At 42.9% G+C, this 14055-nt stretch overlaps 2 protein-coding genes across 2 annotated transcripts; both read left to right on the top strand.

The window, feature by feature from the left end:
* The first annotated feature begins 128 nt into the window (after positions 1-128).
* On the top strand, positions 129-1064 carry LOC123635745 (olfactory receptor 7G2-like). The gene has a single exon (XM_045548237.1). It carries the CDS (start codon positions 129-131, stop codon positions 1062-1064), a length of 936 nt encoding a protein of 311 aa, XP_045404193.1.
* Positions 1065-8768: 7704 nt separating this feature from the next.
* On the top strand, positions 8769-9807 carry LOC123635736 (olfactory receptor 24). The gene has a single exon (XM_045548225.1). The coding sequence runs from the start codon at positions 8800-8802 to the stop codon at positions 9739-9741; it is 942 nt and encodes a 313-aa protein (XP_045404181.1). The 5' UTR covers positions 8769-8799; the 3' UTR covers positions 9742-9807.
* The last annotated feature ends 4248 nt before the right edge of the window (positions 9808-14055 follow it).

The following is a 14055-nucleotide window of genomic DNA, read 5'->3' as shown; positions in this document are numbered from 1 at the left end:
GGCAGAGGGCATGGTTAGTATTATTGACTTCTTGATATAGAGAGTGAAGGTTTCTAAAGTAAGGGATCTTTGTACATCTGTTATCTGTTCCGTCACCTGTTTTTCCCCCCGTCAGATTCCTCAACAACATGGAAGCAGAAAACCAAACAGGCGTCTCAGATTTCCTCCTCCTGGGACTCTCGGATGACCCAGAACTGCAGCCCATCCTCTTCGGGCTGTTCCTGTCTGTGTACCTGGTCACGGTGCTTGGGAACCTGCTCATCATCCTGGCCGTCACCTCTGACGCCCACCTGCACACGCCCATGTACTTCTTCCTCTCCAACCTGTCTTTCATTGACATCTGTTTCAGCAGTACCACTGTCCCTAAGATGCTGGTGAACATTCGGAGACAGAGCAAATCCATCAGTTACACCGGCTGCCTCAGCCAGGTCTGCTTTGTCCTGGCTTTCGCGGGATTGGAGAACTTTCTCCTTGCAGCAATGGCCTATGACCGCTATGTCGCCATCTGCCATCCACTGAGGTACACGCACATCATGAATCCCCGGCTGTGTGGGTTGTTGGTGTTAAGCTCTCTGATCATCAGCGTTGGAGACGCCCTCCTCCACAGCCTGATGGTCTTGCAGCTGTCCTTCTGCACAGACCTGGAGATCTCCCACTTCTTCTGTGAACTTGCGCAAGTCCTCAAGCTCGCCTGCTCTGATACCTTCATCAACAACATCCTGGTGTATGCGGTGACTAGCGTATTGGGTGGCGTTCCTCTCCTCGGCATTATTTTCTCTTATGCTCAAATTGTCTCCTCCATCCTGAGGATGCCATCCCCTGGGGGGAAGTATAAAGCCTTCTCAACCTGTGGATCCCACCTCTCGGTTGTTTTATTGTTCTATGGGACCGCTTTTGGGGTGTACATTAGTTCTGTAGTTACTGATGCTTCCACCAAGACTGCAGCAGCCTCCGTGATGTACACGGTGGTCCCTCCAATGATGAACCCCTTTATCTACAGCCTGAGGAACAGGGACATGAAGGGCGCCCTGAGGAAACTCATCGGAAGAACATCTTTTTGGTGATTGTGTGAGCTACTTTGAACTTTGGCTTCTAGAATGAGAGAACGTACAGGGACACTAAAAGAGCCCAAATGGTGGGCTCTTTTGTCACCAAGTTATTGTTCTCAATAGAGAGACACGGCAGTTCAACTTAGGCTTCAGAATGGACTGTGGTCCTCTCTAGCATTGGGGTTTTTGACAATTTATGTGACCTCTCTGAGCTTGATTTTTTTGGGTGGTCAGGATGCATAAAAGCTAAATCTCAGAGGATTCCTGCTGTAGTGACTTCAGGAAGAATGTTTTTAGGACAACACTAGTGCCAATGGGAGGATAGGACAGGGAAGGAAATCAGGAAAGATATGATCATGTAAATAAACCAATAAAAGGTGGTTTAGGTGATATTGCTGTCCACCTGGAGGAAAACCAAATTAGACCTCTCCTTACCAGCATGTACAGAAGCCCATTCTTAATAGGTTAATGTTTTCAATAATCAACATACTGTAATCCAAACTTAGACTATACATAAAACTAAATTTAAATAAAATTTAAGGGCACATAGGAATAACTTTTGGGTTGTGGAGATTTTTTCAAGTAAGACATGAAATCTGCACCTGCAAGTTTACAGATGGATCTATTTAACTCAGGTAATTTAATGTGTTCAGTATGGGAAAACACAAACCAATATAACATGACAAAGCCAAGTTTGGGAAGATTGTGTGTACTACAATAACTGATAAAATGTTAATATCTATGCTATACAGATAGCTGCACAAATAGACAAGTAAAGGGAAAACAAATATTAAAATGCACAAAAGCTATAAATATGGAATCCGTTTGGAAGAAACCCAAATGCCCAATAAATATGTGAACATTAAGACAGACAGTGCAAACTAAAATAATTTTCAGAATATAGAAAGAGCTTATATAAGACTGGGCAACAGAGCAAGACCCTGTCTCCAAAAAAAAAAAAAAAAAAACACTCAGAGCTTACATAAATCAAGGAAAAAATAAAAACCGCCTATGGCTGCTGTGATTGTTTACCCCAAACTTGGGTGACTTAAGACAACAGAAATTCATCCTTCTCAGCTCTGGATTCCAGAATCCCAAAATCAAGGCTTTGGTAAGGCTGAGTTACCTCCAAAGGTAATGGAGGAGAATCTTTCCTTGTCTCTTCTGACTTCTGGTGGCTCCAAGCATTCTTTGGCTTGTGGCTACAAAACTGGAATTTCAACACCCATTTTTACATGGCCTTTCCTTTTCTCTGTGTATAAGGACACGTGTCACCCAGATGATTCACGATGACCTCATCTCAAGGTCCTTAACTTAATTACATTTTTTAAATTATTTCAGTATATTATGGGGATACAAAGCCTTTGGTTACATAAATTTCCTTTGCACCACCTGAGGGAGAGCTACAAGTGTGTCCAGCCCCCAGACAGCATGCCCCGCACCTATTAGGTGTGAATTTACCCATCCCCTCCTCCTCCTCCCACCTGCCTGACACCCGACGAATGTTACTTCCATATGTGCACATAAATGTTGATTATTTAGTACCAATTTGATGGTAAGTACATGTGGTGCTTGTTTTTCCATTCTTGTGGTACTTCACTTAGAAGAATGGGCTCCAGCTCCATCCAGGATAATACAAGAGGTACTAGATCACCATTGTTTTATGGCTGAGTAGAACTCCATGGTATACATATAATGCCACATTTTATTAATCCACTCATGCATTGATGGGCATTTGGGTTGTTTCCATATCTTTTTATCTTTCCACATCTTTAATGACCTTTTTTCCAAATAAAGTGAAATTCACAGGTTCCAGAGGTTAGGATGCGGACATATGTTGTTTTGGGGGGCCACCATTCAACTCACACCACTCTCTAGAAAAATAGACAAAAAATAATGGACTGTTCACACAAGAGAAAATGCAAATGGCAATAAAGATGAAAAGATAGTCAACGCCAGTAATCAGCAAATGCAAATTTAAACAACAATAGAGATTCTATTTGGAAATTCTATTCCAGTTCTACCAAATTCCCAGAAGTTAGACTCTTAATGCTCACTGCTGGAAAAATGTAACTCTAAAGTATTACTAGTAAGAATTTTTATAGCTGCTTTGGGAAACAATTTGGCAGTGTCCATTAAAATAAAAAATACATGTAACCTTGGACAATGTTACTGACTGAATGTTTTTGTCGCCCCCAAAATTCATATGTTGAAGCCCTAATCTCCAATGTGATGGTGTTTGGAGATGGGGCCTTAAGAGATAATTACATTTAGATGAATTCATGACAGGTGTGACCCCCCCCAAGATGAGATTAATGTCTTTATAAGAAGGGAGAGACCACATCTACAAATAATGGCCAACCAAAAGCACGGAATACAATTGCCACCCAAATTTTGTGATTTGACATATCATTTTTCCAGGATCTAGAGCTCTTGGAGAAATAGATACTGCCAGGTCTGAGACAGAAAATATTCTAGATGAGCCCAGGATACCTTGTAGTGGCAGATATCTCTAACAAGTTCTACCGATGTCATGTCAAAAGGATTCAGGGGCCAACTTAAGACTCCTACTGACAACAAATCAGGCAATATTAACATCAACAGGAATAATAGCTGTCATTGAGAAACAGTAAAAATGTTAAAAATCCATGTATTTATAATGATGATTTAAAAAAGAGAAAGGAAACTCACTCATTGATCACCTTGGGGGATGCTAAGGAACCACATCATTATTTTGAAAGCCAATAAATAAAAGAATTTAAAGATCCAAGCATTTGTGCTAACTTTCCTATACAAACAGTCCCTCAGGATAATCAGAAGTTTCTGTTTGTAGAAATATTCCAGCTAATATGTGAAAGTCTCCTAGAATATCCTCATTTTGTAATCCATCATGAAATTATGAATCAAGGCCGTGATCCTCAATGGCTGGTAATGTCACGAGAAAAGGGACAACAGAAAAAGCCAGTTATTGAGGAAAGTACACAACACAATCTATCCTTTCCCCTCAAAACTCAAGCCTCAAACTAATCTAGTATCTAGATCTAAACGTCAATGTGCAATTACAATTGAAAGAGGCAAGTGTCAAACGATGGGAAACAAAATCAACCAGGCAAATCTAGACCATTTCTTCACAAAATATATTTCAAGGAGGATAAACAAAAGGGAAGAGAAACATAAAGATTAAAAAAAAACTGAAGCTGGGCTCAGTGGCTCATGCCTGTAATCCTGGAGCTCTTGGAGGCCAAGGCGGGAGGATCGCTTGAGCCCAGGAGTTGGAGGTTACAGTGAACTAGGATGGTGCCACTGCACTGCAGCCTGGGTGACAGAGCAAGACACTCTCTTTAAAAAAAAAAAAAAAAGAAGAAGAAAAGAGGCTTTACTTTTTTAGAGATATTCCCAAATCATATGATATATGGAATTTGCTCTGGAATGACCCTGGGGAAGAAGTTAAGAAACAAGACCTTGATTTGATAATTGTTGAAGCTGAGGGGTTAGTTACATGGGGTTTTGATATATTAAACCAAGGCGTGTAAAAAAATAGCCAACTTTCTTGGCCAAAAATGATAAAATACTGGCAATTTCACATGGCTCAACCTAGAACTTATGCTCTTTACTTGTATTTATATTTGGGGTAGTTACATAACTAAAGGCTTTTAAAAATGGGTCCTTAATGTATATCCATCAGATCCATGAGTGTTTATTGAATAGACACCTAATTCAATCTGGGTGTGACCTCATACAACTGAATCCCTAAAAATGCAAAGGTAGAGACTTGTAATAGTGGCACCATGATACCAAGAACCCTCAGTGAGAATCTGGTGGCAGACATGGTCAGCGACCACTCTCTTTGTGCACACCCATCTGGGTAGAGTCTAGTTCATCTCTTTGCAGAACCGGAAGGAAGCCATGGTGCCATCTGCAGAAAATTGCCTATGTGGGTTCCGTGGAAGCAGCCTTGTTTCTTGGTGACACATCACTGGCTGAATGTAGAGAGATATCTATACTGTTTCTTGGTTATTTAAGTGCTGAGGAATTCTGGCTTCAGATAAGAATGGGGTCTTCCAATATGAGAAGCCCCAGGCCTTGGAAAGACAGAGTTTAGGAAACAAAGAGAGTTTGTTCCCAGAAGAGAGAGGGCAGCAGAGAAAGTTGGGAAACATGCAGCAGAGCCCTAAGTTGCCTTGTTGCCTCCAAAAGACCTAAAATGGTCCATACAGCCTTCTTACTGCCATGTCCCAGCCCCCACAGGAAACTGAACTATTCAGGGAATAGAGGTGAAATTGGACAATTTGTCTAACAAGGACCCTTGGGAATTGACTTCTCATTGGTCTCGAAATTGTAAATATTCCCTCAGTTCCTACAAAGTATCTCCCACCCTAGCTTTTCTTCTCTGGGCCAGGAGGGCACCTTACCTGTGCTCCTGTGAGGCAGCAGTCTGGCCCAAAGATCTAACTTCATCACCTGGTACTTTCCTGGAGGCAGGGTCAGCTTCCTTCTTGTCTATCACAAGCAAGGAAACTAAGCCAGTTTAAGTCATGCCTGAGTGATGTGTCAAGAGAAAAAAAGACAGCCCAGTAAGTGACTTGGGGGTGGTGGGGAAGGCTGAACAAACGTTGGCAGAATTAGTAAGGGGCAAGCTCTGTGATCCCAGAGACCCTAGAAAAGTCTATCCAAATCAGCACCCGCTTGTCATAGACAGGGCAACATCATAGCTCGCTGCAGCCTCAAACTCCTGAGCTCAAGCGATCCTCACACCTCAGCCTCCCAGAGTGCTTGGATTACGGGTACATGCCACAATGCCTGCCTAATTTTCTATTTTTTGTAGAGATGTGGAGGTCTCACTCTTGCACAGGCTGGTCTCAAACTCCTGAGCTCAAGCCATCCTTACACCTCGGCCTCCCAGAGTGCTGGGATTACAGGCATGAGCCACTGTGCCCGGCCAAACATGATTTTTTGGTACCATTCTTTTTAGCGACTGGACCTTCTTTTCCAAGCCGACTTGAGTGCCTGAAGGAACAGAGGAGTTCCCACAACACTTCTGTAGGCAGAAGTTTGGTTTCTTCTCATGGTTGAGTCTCTGAAGCCCGTGGAGATGTCTGATCTCTTCAGGCTGAGAGAACTTATATATAGAGTCCGGGGGTCCGGATGGGATAGGAGTGGTGCTTCCTGGAGCAGAGGCTCATCAAGATTAAGGGAACACACAAATCGGCCAGTTCCTGAGACTCAAACTTTCCTCAAGAGCTGTGGAAGAACGAGGAATGACAGAGTAAGTCAGTAAAAGTTTAGGTGTCAGGGCAGGGGATTGTCTGAGATCAATTCATGGGTCATGGGGCATTTGATAGCTTCTCTTGGGATATTAAAAAAATTCTGTTTTCAAAATTTTTAATTGACATAATAATTGCACATTTTCAATGGGTTACATAGGGATGTTTCAATACATGCAATGTGTAGTGACCAGATCAGGGGTAATTAGCATATTCTACATCTCAAATATTTATCATTTGTGTTGGGAACATTCAGTATTCTCCTTCTAGCTATTTGAAACTACGTAACATATTATTGTTAACTATAGTCATCCTACAGTGGCATAGAACACTAGAACTTACTCCTCCCATATTACTCTAATTTTGTATCTTTTTTACTGCTGAATATTATCCATCGTGCATCTACACCACATTTTCTTTATCCATTCATCTGTTGTTGGACATCTAGGTGGATCTCATATCTTGTCTACACTGAATACTGCTGCAATAAACATGATAGCGCAGATATCTCTTCAATATACTGGTTTCCCTTCCTTTGGATAAGTGCCCCATAGTGTGATTGGTGAATTATAGGGTGGTTCTGTTTGTAGTTTAAACTGCTGACTCTGAGTTGGATGATGATACTCTGAGGTAGGATGGTGTCAGTGCCACAGGGTGGTATGAGCCTCTAATGTGATGTCAGGACAGAATAAGAAACTACCTCTGACGGGTAGTGCCCTCTGCTCACTGTAGAGGGGAGGTTTGACGGAAGATGGTTAGGGGGCAAGAAACTCCAGAAAGAGAGGCATCATGGCTCCGTGGAAAGGCTGTGAACTTTGGACTCAGGCAGATGCACATTTGGAACCCAGCGCGATCACTTGATACTGGTGGGAGCCTGCACACATCCTAGCTCCTCTCAAAGCCTCAGACATCTCATCTGTAAAATGGGGACCATAACTCTTGTCTCACTGTTTGTTATTAGGATGACATGTCATCTATGTAAAGTGTCTAGGACAGCATTTGGCACATATTAGTATTTTATTAACTATTATAGAATGTGTAGAAAGATGGACACAAGAAGTAGCAGGAAAGCATAGGTTTTGAGGGGTCTCTGCATATTGCCCCAAATAGCTGGAGTAAAATATACTTGAAGGAGGGCTATTGGTAACTAAAATAAGTACAGATTTGCAAAAAAGGATGCAGGAGACTTTTTTGTGGTTCCCAGATCTTTTATTTTTTTTATTTTAATTTTTTTTTAATTTCAGCATATTATGGGGGTACAAATGTTTAGGTTACATATATTGCCTTTGCCTCACCTGAATCAGAATTTCAAGCATGTCCGTTCCCCGGACAGTGAGCACCACACCCATTAGGTGCAGGAGATTTTTCGGGGTGCAGGTAAACATTTGTTCAAATTTTGTTCAGTGGGCAAGTGTGAGCAACCCAAGGCTCTTGTGTAGATACCAGATTTTCTAGAAATCACCGCCTGATGCAACTATGTTTTCTGAGTGTTCTTAGAATCCCCAGAACAAATCTCTATTAAGGCCACTTCCCCATAATCTGATGCATGTGTCTTAGAGTCCTTCTCCCTCACTAAACCATGAATTCATTAGTTCACTCACAATTCATGAAATACAGAGATTAGGAGGAGAACGTGGTATAGATTTAGACTGGTTGAGTTAATGCTGCCACCTACTCTCATTTGATTTTTTTTTTTTTTTTTTTTTTTTTTAGAGGCAAGGTCTCTCTCTGTCACAAAGGCTGGGAGTACAAAAGGTTAGGGTGCATAGAATTGCCTTTGCACCACCCAAGCAGCTCTTATCTTGGACTTTAGGCTGTGCATAAACCCTGAGATGGCAGGCAAAGAGATTTTTATCTCTTTGCTTCTTTTTAATCTCCATTCCTGACTTCAAGTGGTTTGACCAAAATCTCTATTTTGGTGGTACCCCTGACTACCAATATAAAATGTATACAGTCCATGTCCACCCACTTAGTGGTTACATCTGAACTGTCATCATGTACACTCAGTGTAGGAAGTCCAAAATACTCAGTAGATCTAGTCTTCTGCAAATCGATATAAGAACCTCAGTTTTTCATTCTAATTCTGCTTCTTATACATCACTGTTGCTTAGTATTTTAATCTGCCTTGTTTACATACTTGGATTAGTATTAAGAAGTTATTTATTTATTTATTTATTTATTTATTTATTTATTTATTTGAGACAAAGTCTTGCACTTTTGCCCAGCCTGGTCTGGAACATCTGGGCTCAAGCGATCTTCCTGCTCAGCTTCCCAAGTAGCTGAGACTACAGGTGCGTACCAGCACACCTGGCTAATTTTTTCTATTTTTAGTAGAGACCAGGCTCTTGCTCTTGGCTCAGGCTGGCCTCGATCTCCTGAGCTTAGGTGATCCTCTCACCTCGGCCTCCCTGAGTGCTAGGATTGCAGGCGTGAGCCACCACACCGAGCCAACTTCCCCTTTCAATACTTCCAGAGGAACCACACCCATGGAATCAAGGAACCAAACCAGCGCATCCGAATTCATCCTCCTCGGCCTTTCAGAAAAGCCAGCGCAAGAGACCCTTCTCTTTTCCCTGTTCCTCTGCATGTACGTGGTCACAGTGGTGGGGAACCTGTTGATCATCGTGGCCATCAGCACAGACCCCCAGCTCCACACGCCGATGTATTTCTTCCTGGCCAACCTCTCCTTGGTTGATTTCTGCCTGGCCACCGACACCGTCCCCAAGATGCTCGTGAACATCCAAACCAGAAGCAAGTCCATCTCTTACCCTTGCTGTCTGACCCAGATGTACTTTTTCCACTTCTTTGGCATCATGGACAGTGTCTTAATCGCTGTGATGGCTTATGACAGGTTCGTGGCCATCTGCCACCCCTTGCACTACACCACCATCATGAGCCCGGGCCTCTGTGGCCTGCTGGCCGGTGGTCCGTGGGTGTTTTCTTGTTTCGTCTCCTTCACCCACATCCTCCTGATGACCCGCCTGGTTTTCTGTGGCAGCAACGAGCTGCCCCACTACTTCTGCGACCTCACTCCCCTTTTCCGACTCTCGTGCACGGACACGATGGTGAATAGGGTCTTTGTGCTCGTCATGGCAGTGATGGTGATAGCCACACCCTTCATCTGCATTTTGGCCTCCTACGCTCGCATCATCGTGGCCGTGATGAAGGTCCCCTCTGCAGACGGCAGGAAGAAAGCCTTCTCCACCTGCAGCTCCCACCTGTCCGTGGTTGCCCTCTTCTACGGGACCACCATCGGGGTCTATCTTTGTCCCTCTTCCGTCCGCACAGCTGTGAAGGAGAAAGCCTCTGCCGTCATGTACACGGCGGTCACCCCCATGCTGAACCCCTTCATCTACAGCCTTCGGAACAGAGACCTGAAGAGAGCCCTGAGGAGGCTCGTCAACAGAAAGATCGCCTCCTCTTCCTGACCTCGAGGTCGCTGGGGGAACCTCCAGAGAGTAGAATCTAAACATCTGGGGGTCTTGGGCTAACGTTGGAAGAGTGAATCACCATGGGATTGGCATATATCTTCTTAGCCAAAGAGAAAGTACCAACCAACCGAGCCACAAGTCTCTAAACCAGAAGGAAACTGAGGCACGTCTCAATCGCCAAATATGTCCATGCAACGCAGCTAAAGAGTAACACTGCTTTGACAGACATGACATCAATGCATTGCATGTTTTAACCACCTGACCACGTTTCTTCAGATTGTCTCATTTCATCATTCTAAAGTCCCCAGGAAAGAAAGAAATTACGTTTATGTCTTTTGTGGAGTAATCCTCATCTTTGAAGATTTACAACTAAAATGAAGTGAGCAGTGACTCTGAAGGGGCCAGAAATTTTCAAGTGGTGCTACGGAGCTGACATCATCCTAAGCAGAATGGCTTTGAGTCATTTTACATCTTGTTTGCTTTTGTAACTTTTCTTCTAAGATAATTAAATTCCAATTTCTCAGGTGAACAGACCTCCAGACTTGGCCTTGCTATAGATTTCTCTCTCTCTTTTTATTTTTAAAGAAAGACAGTGTCTTGCTCTATCGCCAGGCTAGAGTGTAGTAATGTCATCATCACAGTTCACTGCACCCTCGAACTCCTGGGCTCAAGCAATCCTCTGGCCTCAGCCTCCTGAGTAGCTGGGACCACAGACACACACCACCATGCCCAGCTAATTTTTTAAATTTTTTTGTAAAGATGGGGTCTTGCTATGTTGCTCATGCTGGTCTCAAATTCCTGGGCTAGAGCAGTCCTCCTGCCTCAGCCTCCCAAAGTGCTGAGCTTACAGGCATGAGCCACTGAGCCCAGCCAGATTTCTATCAATAAAAACGTAGGTTGAAGAGACAAAGAAAATCCACTTTCTTGTGGATTTTCTGATGACTAAAATGCAGAATTTAACAATCTTGGAAGGTGAGAGGATCGCTTGAGCCCAGGAGTTTGAAGCTGTAGTGAGCTATGGTTGCACCTGTGAGTAGCCACTGTGCTCCAGCCTGGACAATATAGCAAGATCACAACTCAAAAAAATTAAATAATTTTAAAAATAAAACAAAAAAAATATAGGAGTTTGCCACAGGGAGTCCAGGAGTAACCAAAAACCAAAAACCACATGAAAGTGGAACCACAGCTCTGTCTCCTTGCAATTTCTCTAGATCCTCCTGCTACATGTATGGGCTTGGCTACAGGGCTGCTTGTGAGAAGGCTGGAATTGCCAGAGACTTGGGAAATTATTACAACTTTGGGGGTGTGTCCTAGAAATGTGTGAAAACCTCTCTTTCTGTATCCAGCTCAAGCTGAAGCATTTATTTAGCTCCTTCCTCCCCTGTAGGACGGGAAATGCCACAAGCATCAATAAAAATCTCTTAAGATTTTGTCAGCCAAACAAAAAGATCTCTGTCTTGTTCTGGGTTAAAAAAATAAAAACACAACTCCAGCAGAGGTTCATTCTGGTAGCTCTTGCAAGAAAAATCTAGGGATGGTAAAATATTTGAGGAATGCCAGGCAGATAAGTGTTTTAGAACCAACCTGAGAGTTTGACCTTCCTTCTAAGAGCCAGGCAGTTAATTTGAGACCTCCAGGGACCACAGTCAGGGAGCAGGTGGACGCAAGATATGCCCCACCACGAATTCTAGGGGAGTGAGATGGGGTATGCTAGCTAAAAGTTGTGGGGACACAAGGAGGAAGGGAAGAAAAAGATTTAGACTATGCACCAAGAGAACAAGGAATCACCATCAACTTCCATCATTTGCTGGTACTGATATATGTTTCATTCAATCACTCAACAAATATTTACCATGTTTCTACTCTATGCCAGCCATTATTCTAAGCCCACCATTATTGTAAGCCCTGGGAGTAACATGGTACACAGGAGAGACAAAACCATCACCCCTGTGACTACAGAGGGGTGGCACAAGAAAGTTTTGGGGATGATGGAACTGTTCTATATCCTGATGGCAGAGGAGCAACTTTGAAGGAGCTGAAAATTTTTTTTAATACACATATTTTTTTTAGGAGATGGGGTCTCACTTGGTCACCCAGGCTAGAGTGCAGTGGCATCATCATAGCTCACTACAACCTTGAACTCCTGGGTTCAAGCAATCCTCCTGCATCAGTCTCCTGAGTAGCTGGGACTATAGGTGCATGCTAGTATGCCCAGCTAATTTTTTTTTTTTTTTAAGAGATGAGGTCTCAGTATGTTGTCCAGGCTGGTCTTGAACTCCTGGCCTCAAGCAATCCTCCCAGCTCAGCCTCCCAAAGTGTTGGGATTACAGACATGAGCCATTGTGCCCAACTATAGGAGCTGAAAATTTTAAACGGCATTTTTGCCCAGATTGCACAAATGTCTGCATGGGCTCACATTCCAAGAACTGTATACTCATACCAAAAAAGTCAGTTTTACTGATGTTAATGTTTAAACATAAAGTTATTAAGTAATACAAAACAACCCTTCCCAATCCAATAGGGAAAATGACAATAAACAAAGAAATACGTAAATGAGCCAGATAATTACCAACATGGGAGAAGGACTTCAAAGGCAAGATGCAGGGTGGTATGACAGTTGCTAAGCGCCTCTCTGCTAAGGTGCCTCCTGAGATCAGACCTGGATCTGGCCAAGAAAGGAATATTTCTGCGAAGGAGGTGGGAACAGGGTAGCAGAGGAAGAAACTACACACGCAAAGTTAAGAACAAGATGGCATTTAAATACGTTTTCAGGAGTGGCCCATTTTTAATTGGTTTTTTTTTTTTTTTTTTTGAGACCGGGTCTTGCTCTGTTGCCCAGGCTGGAGTGCAGTGGCATCATCATAGCTCACTGTAGCCTCAAACTCTTGGACTCAAGCAATCTTCTTGCCTCAGCCTCCCGAGTAGCTGGAACTACAGCCACAGGCCACCATGTCTGGCTAATTTTTCTATTTTTTGTAGAGATGGCATCTCACTCTTGCTCAGGCTGGTCTTGAACTCCTGGCCTCAAGCGATCCTGCTGCCTCAGCCTCTCAGAGTGCTAGGATTACAGAACCACCACATCCAGCCCACAGTCTTTATAATTTAATATCAGAAGTGACATTCCTTCACAAATGGGTACAGAAGATGTGATCTAGATACACAAAGGCCATAAAAAAAGAATAAAATCCTGTCATTGGCAGCAACATGGATGGAACTGGGGGTCATTATGTGAAGCGAAATGAGCCAGGCACAGATAGACAAATGTCACATGTTCTCACTCATAGGTGGGAGCTTCAAAAGTGGCTCTCATGAACACAGAGAGTGGATTGGTGGTTCCTGGAGGCCTGGAAGGGTATGGGGGTGGGGAGGACAGGATGAAGGGAAGTTGCTTAAGGGGTGCAAAAATGCAATTAGATAGGAGTGCATTCTAGTGCCTGATAGTACACTAGGGAAATCGTAGTTAACAATAATTTATCATACATTTAAAAATAGCTAGAAGAGAAGATTTGGAATGCTCCCAGCAGAAAGAATACAAGAGGTGCTAGATCACCATTGTTTTTTTGTGGCTGAGTAGAACTCCATGATATACATATATCACATTTTATTAATCCACTCATGTATTACAAGAATGGAAAAACAAGCACCACATGTACTCACCATCAAATTGGTACTAACTGATCAACACTTAAGTGCACCTATAGTACTAACATTCATCGGGTGCTCAGCAGGTGGGAGGCGGAGGAGGAAATGGATATATTCACACCTAATGGGTGTGGTGTGCAGCGTCTGGGGGATGGACACGCTTGAAGCTCTGACTTGGGTGGGGCAAAGGCAATATATGTAACCTAAACATTTGTACCCCCGTAATAGGCTGAAATTTAAAAAAAATTTTTTTAAAGGGATAGGCACTAGTTCTTCTTTGTAGGTGTAGTAAAATTCAGGTGTGAAACCTTCTGGTCCGAGACTTTTCTTTTTAGGAAGGTTTTTTATTGCTGTTTCAATTTCAGTTCTTGACATTGGTCTGTTCAGGAATTCTGTTCCTTCCTGGTTGAGCCTAGGGAGGCTGAGTGTTTCTAACAATTTGTCCATTTCCTCCACATTTTCCAGTTTGTATACATAAAGGTTTTTGTAGAATTCATAGATGGTATCTTGTATCTCCATGGCATCAGTTATAATTTCTCCTTTCATGTTCCTGATGGAGCTTATTAGAGATTTTTCTTTTCTGCCCTTAGTTAGTCTAGCCAAAGGCATGTCAATTTTGTTTATCTTTTCAAAGAACCAACATTTTGTTTTATTAATATTCTGTATAGT

The sequence above is a fragment of the Lemur catta genome, chromosome 1 (assembly GCF_020740605.2).
Source record: "Lemur catta isolate mLemCat1 chromosome 1, mLemCat1.pri, whole genome shotgun sequence".
NCBI lineage: Eukaryota > Metazoa > Chordata > Mammalia > Primates > Lemuridae > Lemur > Lemur catta.
The sequence above is the reverse complement of the archived record's forward strand: the minus strand, read 5'-3'. Positions and strand labels throughout refer to the sequence as shown.

What these genes read in the sequence shown, in the direction of transcription:
- LOC123635745 (XM_045548237.1), top strand. Translation starts at nt 129, where the DNA reads ATGGAAGCAGAAAACCAAACAGGCGTCTCAGATTTCCTCCTCCTGGGA.
- LOC123635736 (XM_045548225.1), top strand. Translation starts at nt 8,800, where the DNA reads ATGGAATCAAGGAACCAAACCAGCGCATCCGAATTCATCCTCCTCGGC.